Source organism: Macaca nemestrina, chromosome X, assembly GCF_043159975.1.
Source record: "Macaca nemestrina isolate mMacNem1 chromosome X, mMacNem.hap1, whole genome shotgun sequence".
NCBI lineage: Eukaryota > Metazoa > Chordata > Mammalia > Primates > Cercopithecidae > Macaca > Macaca nemestrina.
The window spans coordinates 43,701,484-43,716,707 of NC_092145.1; the positions used below are offsets into that span (position 1 = coordinate 43,701,484).

Below are 15,224 nucleotides of genomic sequence, written 5' to 3' on the forward strand. Positions count from 1 at the left end.
ACCCATGTATTAACACATAACAACTTGTAACAGAACCTACTGAAAAGCCAGTATGTTAAAAATTAGCCATAAATAACTTCAATTTTTAGTACCAAATAACATGAAGCCAATTAAGGGAAATAACTCTACAGAACCTCTTTTTAGGGTCTTTCATTACTGAAAACATAATGGTAATGTTTTTTAAAAGTGTATTTTAACAGAACCGTGGAACTACAGCCTATCAACTTTTCAGGGTGAACATTCAAGCAGAATTAGTAAAGCAAGATTTATGAAGGAAGGGAACACAATGGTTCTAAAACAAAGTGTGGCCTGGCAGCCCTGTTCAACCTCCTCCTCAAGTTTTAGGAAGGAGAAAATAAAGGCAAGATAAAGAATGGATTTCCCAAAGAAGTGATCCTTGTTCGGAAATGCAAAATAAAATATTACCAAGAACCACTTGCTTTCATTTTCTTCTCTTCCCCATTTCCACCTGATAGCATGACAATACAGATTTTTTTTAAAAAGGAAAATACTACTTTGCTTTAAAATATATCGCACTGGCACAGAAATACTGAGGGGATTTTTTTGAGACGGAGTTTCGCTCTTGTTGCCCACGCTGGAGTGCAATGGCGCAATCTCGGCTCACTGCAACCTCTGCCTCCCAGGTTCAAGCAATTCTCCTGCCTCAGCCTCCTGAGTATCTGGGATTACAGGCATGTGCCACCACGCCTGGCTAATTTTGTATTTTTAGTAGAGACGGGTTTCTCCATGTTGGTCAAGCTGGTCTCGAGCTCCCGACCTCAGCTGATCTGCCCGCGCTGGCCTCCCAAAATGCTGGGATTGTACAAGCATAAGCCCCCACGCCTAGCGGAGGGTTGTTTTTTGACTTAAGATACCTGCAGTGTCTGATCACTCTAGAGACAGGATTAGGGGAAGGAGGGAAAAAATCCAGAACATTTGAAGCACTGGAAAGACCCATTCACTTAAACTTCTAAATAAACTTAAATTATCTAACTATAACCCCAATTAGAAACTGAGTATGAGTTTAAATATGAAATTCAATGAAAAATCTGCTTTCTGAATCATTTAGGACTGTATTTTGCAAATTCTAAAAATAAATCTTAGTCCTACTTCTCAAAATGAAAACTAACCAAGAGAAAATGTGTTATTTCAACAGCATTTTTAATTTTTAAAACATGCCACACAACTAGGTTTATGTCTTAAAATCACCTGAGAAGTTAGTTTTATTAATTCACAAACAGGAAAACTGAGATCCAGAAAACTACTAATTTAGGCTAGGGACTTAGGAATGTTTTTCACTACTAAATTTGGGGAGTGTATTATCCACTCACTTCACACTGGCAGTGGAGAATTGACCAGTATGTAATGCTGCACAAAAGGAGAAATGATCAATCAAAAAGATGTACTATAGGCGTCTCACAGACATCACTCTAAAAGTGACTATCAGGGTCCTGCAAACAAGTACTTTAGAAGCACACTTAACCATGAGCAAATACAATATTATGTTGCCTTACTGGATTTCTTCACCAGTCTATTGTAGGATATTCTAAAATAATTACTACAAATAAAAAATTCCATGTAGTCCTTGTTATCTGTTAGAAAAGGCACTACATAAGACATTATGGGTTACAGATACTGAGTTAATAGCATAAGAATATTAAGGTTAGTTTCAAAAATGTATTGGCTGGTATGCTTTAAACTTAACGAAAAAAGTATTGAATTTGTGTTACATTATAACTGGGAATTACTAAATTTAAACGTAATTAATCAAAAGGGTTTAATTACAAATGAGTCTAGGAGTTAACACCAAAATAATAATGAACAATGACCAAGAAATGAAGTTAACGAAGTTGCCTCAGCCTATGGATTATTAACGTGGGGCCACAAGGTCCTGCAAACTTCCTGAAAGTCAATGCAAAATCATGTATATATAGAAGAAAAGCCATAGTTTTAAGAAAAGTCATAGTTTTAAATTAAAGAGTTCCATGGCTAAAAGAAGCTTAAGAACCACTGCCTCAGAGAACAGGACTGCAGCCATCAAATAAAATCATGTTCAAAGCTATGATACAAGTGTCAATCAAAATTAGTAATTTTGGCCATGATATGGTAAAAAAATTTATAAGACAATGAAGATCTAGAAATACCAACATAGATAGTATATAACGGTATTAAAAGCCTATCAAAATATTTTTCAAGACTCAGTATCAACATTAAGACGCATGTATTCTGGCCGGGCAAGGTGCCTCATACCTGTAATCCCAGCACTTTGGGAGGCTGAGGCGGGTGGATCGCTTGAGGTCAGGAGTTCAAGACCAGCCTGGCCAACATGGCAAAACCCCGTCTCTACTAAAAATACAAAAATTAGCCAGATGTGGTGGCAGGTACCTGTAATCCCAGCTACTCAGGAGGATGAAATGCTTGAACCTGGGAAGTGGAGGTTGCAGTGAGCTGAGATAACGCCACTGCACTCTGGCCTGGGCAACAGAGCGAGATTCCATTTAAAAAAAAAAAAAAAAAAAAAAAAAAGCAGCATGTATTCTACATTCCTGTTTGAACCTAGCCAGATTTGTCTACCTTTTGTTTAGCCGCCTACAAAAAAAAAAAAAAGAATTAAAAACTATACAATACATAGAGCATTAATGTAGGGAATTAGCCATTAGCCATTTAATAAGTAATTAAATATCATTTGATGACTGGGCGCAGTGGCTCACGCCTGTAATCCCAGCACTTTGGGAGGCTGAGGCGGGCACATCACTTGAGCCCAGGAGTTCAAGACCAGCCTGGGCAACATGGCAAAACCCTGTCTCTACAAAAAATAAGCCAGGTGTAGTGGCCCATGCCTGTGGTTCCAGCTACTCCAGAGGCTGAGGTGGGAGGGTCACTTGACCAGGGGAGGCAGAGGAGCTGCCACTGCACTCCAGCCTGGGTGACAGAGTGAGAGACCCTGTCTCAAAGAAAAAAAAAATCATTTGGTAATATCCTAAACCTCTTTGTAAGCTTTTACTAGAAAACACTATAGTTACTGCTTTTTATATACCTGATTTTTAACATCATGTTTTGCCACAAATCCCCAACAGGTACCATTATTTGACAGACCCTTAAATACCATTGAGATATTGCATAGAATCAGCACTGTTATACTTGGTACGCTATTCTTATATGTGCTTGATCCTACAAACTTACCATACAATATGATGGTCACATCTTCTGAACAAGAGACTTACTAGATACTTTGCTGTCAAATCAAAGTCAGTATGAAATGAATGTGTGCAAGATGACAGTGTTTCCTAGAACAATACCTAATCCTAATCAAGGTAATCAAAAAAGAGTACTAAGTTACAAAAGTGACTTCATCATTTATGGAAAGCCTACTGTGTTCCAGACAAAGAACTCAAAAATGAGTAAGACATAGGTCCTCCAGAGCACGAATCATGTCTTGGATCCTGCCGATACAAAAGGTAGATTCTCATTATGCATTTATATTAAAAGACTCAATGATGAATACATGAGCTTTAGGTACTTAGGAAATAAAGCTGTGAGTACCTAGAAACCAATTAGATATAAGGGGTTGGAGACAGAGTTAAAGGCTAGAAGAATGACTAAATGATGATACCATTAATAAAGATAAGCACCTCAGAAGAATGAAAAGAAATATTATTTCAGTTTGGGGCACACATTGAGTTTGAGGTGCTTACAGAATTAACAGACAGACAGGACCAAAGGCAATTGGAAATACCATTTAGGAGTCCAAATCAGAGTTGGGAGATACAGATAAAGGAGTCAACAGTAGAAGCTGTGGGAATGATGAAAATTCCAAGAAAACAAATAAAGCAAGGACCAAAATGAAACTTTAAAATACAAATATTTAAGAAAAAAGAAAAAGATTTGTGAATAACTTTCAATCAGGTAAACCAATTGGAAGAGTTTCTCCACATGGATTCTACGAGTAGCCATCACTGTGGTTTTTTAAGTAACAGTGTAAAAATTCAAAAAGGTTATACGCCTATGGCTAGCATACAATCCAAATTTCTTAGGAAAATCCTCTGATTTCAAATATTCTCTCCTACTGTCCCCATAAAGGATGGAAGTATACTGGAATTCTGTGTTCAAATTACAATTTCCACAACATCTCTTGGACCCTAAAATGGAATACAACTTTTTTCACATTATGTCATTTGTAGAATGACATAGGATTATTTAAAGATTAAATGAGTATATATGCATAAAGTGCTCCAAACAGTACCTGATACACAGAAAGCACTAAGTGTTAACCAAAATTATTTTTCACTCCCCACTCCCCAATAAAAATATGGTATTACGGTCAGGTGCGGTGGCTCACACCTGTAATCCCAGCACTTTTGGAGGCTGAGACGGGAGGATTAGCTGAGGTCAGGAGTTCGAGACCAGCCTGGCCAACATGGTGAAACTCAGTCTCTACTAAAATGACAAAAATTAGCCCAGCGTGGTGGCACATGCCTGTAATCCCAACTACTCAGGAGGCGAAGGCAGGACAATCACTTGAACCTGGGAGGTGGAGGTTGTTGTGAGCTGAGATCACGCCATTGCACTCCACCCTGGGTGACAGAGCGAGACTTGGTCTCTAAATAAATAAATAAATAAATAAATAAATAAATGGTATTACATGTACAGCAGAAAATTGATCACCACATGGCTATCATGATGACCCTTTCCAAATCTTTCCCAAAAATTAATTTCAAATAATCTGTCCATATGTGTTATTTCTCAGACTATATGCAGGGTTTTGGTCATCTCCACAAATTTTACATTATGAACAAATCAGAGGAATTACGTGCTTATACCATAATAAAAGGCCAGGAAGAATATTTATATTACTGCTAGTCATTACCTACTTTAGTCTTGGAAAACTCCTCAAACTAAATATTAAAGTGGCAAACAATCTTTTTGTATTGTCTTTTTTGTGCCTATATATGACTTGCCTTTAAAAGAATACAAAGTAAAGCCAGGCGCAGTGGCTCACGCCTGTAATCCCAGCACTTTGGGAGGCCGCAGCGGACGGATTGCCTGAGCTCAGGAGTTCGCAACCAGCCTGGGCAACACAGTGGAACCCCATCTCTACCAAAAAAGTAGAGGTCTAAGGTGTCCAAAATCAGATACTTGACGGTACCTGCAGATAATGACTACTTTTAAATGTTCCAGAACCCTATGTCAAATTCATTGGTTATACTATCTTACCAACAAATCCTTCAGGCTTTCTTTCCTCCCAAATTATAAGCATCCAAAATCCTTAATTCCCAAGGTCATCCCATAACATCACATCTCTTTTCATCTACTCCAACCCATAAATGTTCTATTAACTGTCTACCTCTTAATCTATCCATGGTGCAAATTTCCCAATACTGAACTCTCTCTTTCATTTCCTTGTCCCTGAAAATTTCAGTATCTGTAACAGAAAACTGCTAAATAAATTGCATTCCTCTTACTCATTAATATCAAGAACCTGCAGCTCTATCATGTAATGAAACCAAACAAACTGAGCAAACATTTCAAACAGACTTTTGGTTACCATTCTTTAATAAGGACTAATAAGATGTAAATGTGGTGATTAATTTAGCATGTTTCCTCCTGTAAAACTAGTGGTTTAAAATATTCTTTAGATTATCTCCCAACTCCAAAGTCTACAATTATGTCTTAAAGTCTTAATATATTCAATCTACTATCAATCCTACCCAGAGCATTTTCCTAAATTCCAAAAACTCAGAAATCACAGATTTCTAAGTCCTAGGTAAGGTTGTCATACGCCAAAGGAAAACCCAGTTAAGTGTGAAATTCCTACTAAATAACTTTCATAAACAAACAAACAAAACCTACCTTGCAAGGGATTCAAGTAACTAAAATGAATACTAGGCAAACCACTATAAAGAAACAAAAAGCTTACAACATATATTATATATGGTAGAAAGAGCAGGGGACTGGGAATCAAGGAGCTGCTCCTAGGGGCAGTTCTGCCAAAAGGTATTACTTTAAGCAAATGGCAAAATCTGAATATGATGGAATTGGACTAGATAATTTCAAGAATCCCTGCCAAATCAAAATGATTCTAAAGTCTCCTTTGACTTAAAAATCCAAATTGACACAAAATTCCACAAAAGCGTAGTCAGAGATGTTACTGCACACAATTGACAACAATGGCTTAAGCCTCTGCTAAATGAAATAATGGAATTTAGGTTATGCATTATTCTGGGAAAGAAGATAGCAAAGGATTTAGGGGCTGTATAGGCTTTTAGTTGTCTGATATTTGAGTAGACCTTGCCTTTCATTTGTTTCTCTTTAATTCTTCATCATAAACTATAAACTAAGTGACCAACATAAACTTTGAGTCACAATTTTCTCAAATGAGAAAAACATATTTATGAGGGCCCAGAAAACACTAAAGATTCTCTCCCTGGATTTGAATAGGACCTTTCCTAAAACATTAGTATAACACCGATATGCAATTATGATTATGGTGCTGTGAATTCTCAACCAGATTACTCACTTTTTAGATTATTCTCAGCAAAATTTTAATCCAAGTTGGCTTCCTCCTGCTACCCAGAGTATTTCTTTGTCACCACCTTCTACCACTAGTAAGCATTTTTTAAATATTAGCCTAAATAAAACACAATCAGAAAAATAAACCTATAAAAACATAAAATGCATTCCAAATAAAATGTTTGGAACATTTAGCATTTTGGGATAATATGACTGGAATGGAAGGGAGGTCTTCATAGTGAATGTTCTATTTTGATAGATAAACTATATCTAAACACTGTACCAGAGAGCTATGGACACTTAAGGATAATCTATTGTAAAGGTCTTGAGACCACACACTCTCATCAAAGAACTTCATAATGTATCTTGCTCAAGTTAAGTCAATTTTAAAACCATATATTTAAGCCATTATATGCATCAGTTTATTGTTCATTCATAAAACTAATTTCATAAGCACATAAATTATAAATTTGTTACAGTTAATGTTTCATTACCACCGTGAGAGAGGATCCTTAAAAAAACAATAGTAAGTCCTATTGGTATAAATCCTTTTTGATTGTTCTTCTCAAACCAGTAAAGTTTTGACATTAGGCACGATTCTTTTAACACTTTGTATATATGTTTTAGAAAAAAAAAGTGAACATATCCACTCCACTGTGTTCTTTAGGAAAAAAGTAGCTTTTCCCCGTACAAGAGATCAACTAACTTGATAGTCTTTTCATTTCACAGAGCGTAATCCATCATTTTTTAAATTTGGTTCCTTAGATTATAAAGCTAAAGATGCTGACTCTTATGTAAAATTTTTTTTAAGTTGTTACTGTTTCATTTTTTATTCTAAGGAACATCAAACTACATTTATAATCTTTGTGAAAGTTTTCAAATCTCATTCATTTTCATGATTCCAATTCCACTTGAGATTCTAGGAGAAAATCTGTGAATGCTTACTACATACTGAAGATTAGAAAAAATCTAGAAAGTTTACTAAACTGCAATTAGGATTTGGACCCAATGCAAATGTGCACACCATAAAATTTCCTATACATTCTATAGATGTAGGAAGTTTATTAATTATATTATTTTGTAAATATATATATTATGTATTTAATTTGATTTAATCACATTCCATAGGTTGAATTTGGGGGTTGCTTTTAAAGTGTTGAGAGTTTAGTGTTTATTTTTGTAATCCAACAACTTTATCCAAAAATGCAGAAAATTTTTCTGGCTGGCCAGGAGGATAACATTTCAGTGTTGATAAGTCCATTGACTGTAACAGCCCAGGAAGCGTGCTAAAACAAAAGAAGAAAAATATTAGGCAACATGGGAGAAAATTCCATACTTTATCTGCTGCCCACTGATGACTGAATCTAACTTCCAAGAATATAGTGGTACTTCTAAGAATTGCACATGCGAATTTGTATATATTTTAATATTATAAGTATACATACTAGGATTATTAAAGCAATACAAAGAGTACTATAAAATGTCAATATAAATTCAGCAGATACCTTATCTCCTATGTCAACTATTTCAGAAATGATATTTAAAAATTGAAACCAAAAATAATAGCTGCTAGACAAGATAATAAGCTGGGGAAACTACTAGACCACGCATGAAGATTGTGAAATAATCTTTGCCAGTAATTTACTATCATGACTTCATATATAATTAAACAATATACCACACCACCATGTATGCTAGAAATAAGCTTTTAAACATAGAACTATTACTTCAGAAATTTATTTAAACCAATCGCTTAAATTAGAACATACATATCACCCCCCAGCCTAGGTTTGGGGAAAATAAATGATTTACCGAAAATGAAAATATAACCAATTACTGGCTGGACGCGGTGGCTCATGCCTGTAATCCCAGCACTTTGGGAGGCCGAGGCAGGCAGATCACCTAAGGTCAGGAGTTTGAGATCAGCCTGACCAACAGAGAAACCCCATCTCTACTAAAAATACAAAATTAGTGCGGGCATGGTGGCGCATGCCTGTAATCCTGGCTACTCAGGAGAATCGCTTGAAGGCGGGAGGTGGAGGTTGCGGCGAGCCGAGATTGCACCATCGCACTCCAGCCTGGGCAATAAGAACGAAATTCAAAAAAAAAAAAGGAAAAGAAAAGAAAATATAACCAATTATTGACTTACTGCTTACTACTTTTATGTGACTTTCTTGAAATTAATATAGAAAAAAAGCCATTTAAAACTGTAAAAAAAATAAAAGAAATTGGAGACTTGTACAGTTTCCTTCCTTTTCAGCATGAGTAAAAAATCAGGATATGTTTATGAAATCAATGTTTTCCTTTTAATGTGCTAACATAAAATCAAAGCTGATTTAACATTTAGAATGAAAATACTAATTAAAAGTATCTGGAAAAAATTGACTTGCATAAATCAGTTAGGAAATTAAGTTTATTCCTCTTTAATCTAGCTTCTCTCCTGACTCACTAAATAGTTCAAGACTGGCTTCTATATTACACAGCTACCCTGACATTCCCTCTTCTCCAACATTATAGTGATAATGACACCAACAATTTTACTCCTGAAATAATCAATGAATCTTCCTCCTCTCAATAAGAACAGGAGTCTTTGTCTGTTTTGTTCACTGATGTATACCAAGTGCCTAGAACAATGCCTGGCACATAGAAGGTACTCAATAAATATTTAATGAATGAATAAGTATTTACTGAGTGCCTAAGAGACAGAAGCAGTAAAACTAAAAGAAAAGCTTATGCTCTAGCCAGTTTCTTCTCAGGTTTTTTATTTTAAAATTAATTTCATTTTACTATAACGTAAATAAACATATATATACACATATATAGTAATTCTATGAGGCATTTACTTCTTGAAACATCAAACTAGGATAGGTTTTAAAGTCAAACAATTGGGAATTACTGACCTGGCCCTTTGGCAAGCTTCTAGTGTCTCAAAGAAGAACTAATAGAAAACAAACAAGCAATTTTCTTCATCCTTCTATTACGATGATCAGTTCCTGTTGAATTCTAATATACTTGTAGAAAATAATACTCCTTACCATAATTTCTCTGCTTAAAATACTTCAATGGCTTCTCAATAAACATCAATAAAATCAGAACTCTTACATAAGCTACCCCTACCCAGCTTCATCTTCTATTATATTGCTATATTGCTCACTATGCTCTGGCAACACTAATCTTCCCTCTGTTCCTCAAGCACACCAAGCTCCAAGTTCATTCCTGACTTAGGCTTTTGCACTTGCTGTTCCTTCTGCCTCTAAATCTTCATATGATTGGCTCTTCCCTGTATTTCGAGTCTAAGATCAAAATGTTAGGTACTCTGCCAAGCCTTCTCTGACAATTCTAATCAGTCTTCACCCCAGTTACCCCATCACCCTGTCTTACTTTATTCATAGTACATTTCACCATGTGAAATACCTTGATCATTTATTTGTGAACTTGTTTACTATCAATTTTCCACGACCAGAATGTAAGCACCATGAGAACAGGGACTTTATCTCATGTTTACTACTGTATCCACAGCACCTAAAACAGTGTCTTTTATATATTCGGTGTAACTGATTAAATGAAAGAGTAAACATAATTTACGGATTCTAGTGGATTTACTATAAGCAAAACTTTTAACTAAAATAAGCAAATGTCTTCCTTGAATAATGAAAATCTAAATAATGAACTCAAAATTTAGAACTCCAAAATTAGTGTCTCAGAGACATGCGCGTCTAAACACACACACACACTCTCTCTCAGATATTCACATATGCAAAGAAACAGCCACAGATACACATAGAAATACAACACAGAGATTGCAAAGTGGGAGACAAACAAATGGGAGTGTTTTAGAGCTGAGAAAATCAAAAAGTTTGGTAAGTGGGAGAAGGTAAGAGGCAGAAGAGACAGATGAGGGAGGTAGGTGGATAAGAGGAACAGCAAGGGACGAATTAAAGCAAAAGATCAAAAATAATCAGTCTCTAGTATACCTGCAGGTACAATAAAAGAGATGACCCTCTTTGTGTAGCTGCTTTGCCAGTTCCAGCTGATGATTGTTCATCAACTTTTCGTTTATGACCACTACGAGTGGCTTTCCTTTTTCCAGAGCCTCCAAACAGCTTCCTGCACCTACAAATATAAATTAAATTTGTTTAACACAATTTAAAATAAGTTAAGGTCCCCACGAAGTTTTATAGCTAGAACTCAAAAGTTAAAAAACTTAAGTTGACAGAACTACAAGCTAGGTCTTTCAATTATACATTCAAAATGACAAGAGTATAGTTATCAGTTGCTCCCTAATAAAAAGTGTTAGAAACTTTATTTGAAAAATACATTATTTTATCACTGATGATGACATTATGGCCTATGATTCAGTGCTATGCTACTTGCTCTCTAGTACCAATGACCCTCGACTTATGAAGGGGTATAACCGCATCATAAGTTGAAAACAGGCTGGGTGCAGTGGCTGATGCCTACAATCCCAACGCTTTGGGAGGCCGAGGTGGGAGGATCGCTTGAGCCCAGGAGTTCAAGACCACTCTCAGCAACATAGAGAAACCCTGTCTCTGCTAAAAAAGAAAAAGAAAAAGAAAAATAATTAATAAGGCATGGTGGCTGTGGTCCCAGCTACTGGGGAGCCTGAGGCAGGAAGGCTGCTTGAGCCCAAGAGTTAGAGCTTGCAGTGAGCTATGATTGCACCACTGTACCCCATCCTGGGTGACAGAGAACCCACCTCAAAAAAAGGAAGAAAAAAAAAAGCGGTTGAAAATATTCTAAGTAGAAAATGCATTTAATACACCTAACCCACCACACATGACAGCTTAGCCTAGCCTACCTTAAACGTGCTCAGAACACACTTATATTAGCCTGTGGTTGGGCAAAATCATCGAACACAAAACCTATTTTATGATAAAGTGTTGAATATCTCATGCCATTTATTGAATACCGCAAGTGTAAAACAGAATGGTTGTATGGGTATTCGCAGAGCAGTTTCTACTGAATGCATATGTGTATTGCTTTCACACCACCATAAAGTTGAAAAACTAAGTGAAACCATTGTACATTGGGCCATCTGGAGTATGCTTTGGGCATGGCCTTCAATGCAGATAAGATCGAGGTTTCACATACTGTATGTGAAATTATATTTCATTTCTATTCAACCCCAGGTAGAAAAGCAAGCCTACAATAGAGACAGGCAGGCATCAATAACGAAAAACCTTGACCACTTTGTATGGGTTTACATGTGAAGTGCTATCCCAGAAACAGTCAAGAATGATTTCCATAAATATGCAAATATAAAATATTAGGATCAATTAAATTCTGAAATGTAAAATCATCTAGCTATTTTAAATGAGAGCAAAGAGATTGATACGTGAATAGATAAATCCTTTTTGGGTATCTTACGCTAGGGTGGTTAGTTAAGAACATTAACTCCGGAGGGGCACAGTGGCTCATGCCTATAATCCTAGCATTTTGGGAGGCCAAGGCGGGTGGATCGCCCGAGCTCAGGAGTTTGAGACGAGCCTGGGCAACACGGTGAAACCCCGTCTCTAATAAATACACAAAAAAATAAATAAATAAATAAATAAATAAATTAGCCAGGCGTGGTAGTGTGCGCCTGTAATCCCAGCTACTCGTGAGGCTGAGACAGGAGAATCGCTTGAACCTGGGAGGCGGAGGTTGCAGTGAGGCGAGATAGCGCCATTGCACTCCAGCCTGGGCAACAGAGCGAAACTCTGTCTCCAAAAAAAAAAAAGGAAAAGAAAAGAAAAAAAAGAACATAAACTCCAGCACCAGATTGTTATCTGTCCACCACTTCCTGGCTGGACAAATTACTTAACCACTCTTGTGTCTCAGTTTCCTCGTGTAAAATGGAGATACTAGCAGTACTTAGTTCACAGGATTGTTTAAAAGAGTAAAGTTAGCCGGGCGCGGTGGCTCAAGCCTGTAATCCCAGCACTTTGGGAGGCTGAGACAGGCGGATCACAAGGTCAGGAGATCGAGACCATCCTGGCTAACACGGTGAAACCCCGTCTCTACTAAAAAATACAAAAAAACTAGCCGGGCGAGGTGGCGGGCGCCTGTAGTCCCAGCTACTCCGGAGGCTGAGGTAGGAGAATGGCGTAAACCCGGGAGGCGGAGCTTGCAGTGAGCTGAGATCCGGCCACTGCACTCCAGCCTGGGCGACAGAGCCAGACTCAGTCTCAAAAAAAAAAAAAAAAAAAAAAAGAGTAAAGTTAATACACACAAAGCAGTCAGAGCAGTGCCAAAGGCTGTTACCTCCTAGGAGATACATTTTTTAATCACCAATCTTTTGGTAATGTCTATTTCTAAAGACTTTTCTCTCCTCAAACTAGACTTAAAAAAATAATAAATAAAAATAAACCTTATTTAACAAGTCAAAACTGCATTGCTCCCCAAAAGCAGTTCTTCTGAATGCACTAGAAGTCTAATTAAGTAGCCCATCAGGGCGGTCCTCTGAAGAGGAAACAATTTACTCAGTATGTAGCTGTTACTATTTTTGACTGGATTCATTTCACTCACATTCAACAGAAGTGTAAACAATCTTACAATTCCACTTACTCCATGACCAATCCAACCAATCAGCAGGCAGAACACTCCTTTAGCTAAGCCCAAGTACTAATGTCAAGTTGACAATTTATTACACTTCACCGGGTGAATTATTTTGCCCCTCAGTGTTTAGGGTTTTTTATTGTAAAGATGGGCTACAGTGATTAATTTCCCATTCTTCTCTCACCCCAAAATACTAAGTTCTCTCCAATAAAGTTCTCAATTATCATATTCAAATAAGTTGTGTATTCAAAAAGGGCTACAGTGAGTTCAGCTAGCGATTTTATTTTACCTCGAAAAGGTTCAAGTGTCAGTTCCTTACTGGAGGGAGAGCATCAGGATAAAAAGCTAATGGATGCTGGGCTTAATACCTAGATGATGCACGGTACACGTTTACCTTTGTTAACAAACCCGCACATCCTGCATATGTGCCCCAGAATACCCCAGAACTTAAAAAAAAAAAAAAAAAAAAAATTAAAATTAAAAGACCCAACCCTGAGATTCTAAGGCACCTTTACCTGCGTGACTAATAACAAGATCTGCTTTCTGGATGTCTTCTCTCAAGGAATCCTTGTACCTGTAAACATCCAGAGTAAACGACTCAGTACTGAAGGGTTCAGGTACCACCGTTCCTCTACCAATTTGCAGGATAAGTCGGTTGTAACCGAGGCTCTCGATTTTCTGAAAGAGGAAATCAGAACACGAGGGCCTTTTAAACTATGTAAAACAGAGCAGGAACCACCATCACTACTCAAGTTTGACGTTAAGACCGGGGCACGGCCGCCAAAGAGCCTACCTGTGGCCAATTTCACTTAGTTTTCAAAACTAACGTATTCTCCGGTCCGGGGCCCGACGAGGAACCTCCCGAGCACTCGTGAATCTAAGCGACCCAGCTCGCAGAGTCCCGCTAAAGCCACAGCAGGAAAAGACTTTGGAAAAGGAGTCGCACACTCGGGGGGAACCCAGGGACTACCCGTTCTGCCTCACTTGCTGAACTGCGAGAACCGGGAGCCCTGAGGGGACCACGCGCGCTGAGGGGAACCGCGCGGGCTCCGGTCAAGCGCTGAGGGGAAGGAGCCGGGCTCTGAGGCGAGCTCGGCTGACTGAGACGCCGGCGCCGACGCGCGGTCCACAGGGGGGCTGAGGAGAAACTGCCTAGCCCGGTGGAAAACCCGGGCTCGGAGGGGCGGAGCCGTTGGAAGGAGGGGCGGAGGACGCGGAGGCGGAGAATACAGCGCGGGGGAAGCCCGGGAAAGGAGCCGAAGAAATGAGGGAAAGGAACGGCCTGGGTAATGGGAAGAGGAAACATGCGACCCCGAGTAGCCGGGTAGCCGAAGGGCCCCGCCGGGCGTAGGCAGGAGCCAGCTAAGAGACAGCGGCACCTGTGGTAGAGTTGCGGGGGTTTCTTTCCGAGCGTGACGGTCAGGCAAGGCTACCGCGGCTGGCTCAGTAAGGCCGGAGACGGCGGGTGGCGAGCCAAGCCGCCGCCTGCTCGCCTCCCTCACTCACTTGCAGACTGTCGGGCGCCGACACACACGCAATGAGGTCGTCAAAGCTGGTGGTCCCTACGGTAACAAACACGCACTTCATGGCGCGGGTTCCTCAAGCCCTGATCGCAAGGGCCGGATGTGACGCAACTGAGGCCACGCACGTTGCAGCGGCTGCCTTCTGTGAGGGAGGCGGAAATCCGTAATGGCCGCCAGGGGGCGGAGGGGCCCCGGGCTGTGTCACCGGTTGGGTGGGGCAAAAGTCTATTGGTGGCCTAGGTGCCAGCCACTCTTCTAAGCCCCTTTATGTGTAGGAGCCAGCTCCTGAGACCCCTCACTATAAGGGAATGGGGAATTGCCAAATGTAATTAACTTTTTCAAAACTGGTGGGTAAAAAAACACCATACCCTAAGTATTGTGTTGGTGTCATTGCGTGGGTACCACAATCTTTTAATGACAGATAAGTTTGAGATTTTTTTGTTTGCTGCCAAGTTTTGTCAAGATACATTTAAGAGATGGTTTTACTTCGAGTTGGCTAAGGGAATATCAGAAATAAAAGTGCCTTGCCAGGCACAGTGGCTGTAATCCCAAGCTACTGGGAAGAATCGCTTGAGCCCAGGAGTTTAAGACTAGCCTGGGCAACATAGCAAAACCCTTGTCTCTTAAAAATAT

At 38.9% G+C, this 15,224-nt stretch overlaps 1 protein-coding gene across 19 annotated transcripts in view; it reads right to left on the reverse strand.

Annotated features, from left to right (window-relative positions):
• The window catches only part of LOC105490480 (ALG13 UDP-N-acetylglucosaminyltransferase subunit), an 82,604-nt gene extending 67,868 nt beyond the window's left edge, over positions 1–14,736 (reverse strand). For 4 of the 19 annotated variants that reach the window (XM_011756169.3, XM_011756168.3, XM_011756167.3 and 1 more), the window contains exons 1-3: positions 14,575–14,728; positions 13,584–13,746; positions 10,485–10,623 (exon numbers count right to left, since the gene is read on the reverse strand). In XM_011756169.3, the coding sequence (XP_011754471.1) occupies positions 10,485–10,623; positions 13,584–13,746; positions 14,575–14,655 (383 nt within the window). In that variant the 5' untranslated portion in view covers positions 14,656–14,728. The other 15 variants (XM_071088333.1, XM_071088336.1, XM_011756181.3 and 12 more) reach the window with 14 other exon arrangements.
• Between the last annotated feature and the right edge of the window lie 488 nt (positions 14,737–15,224).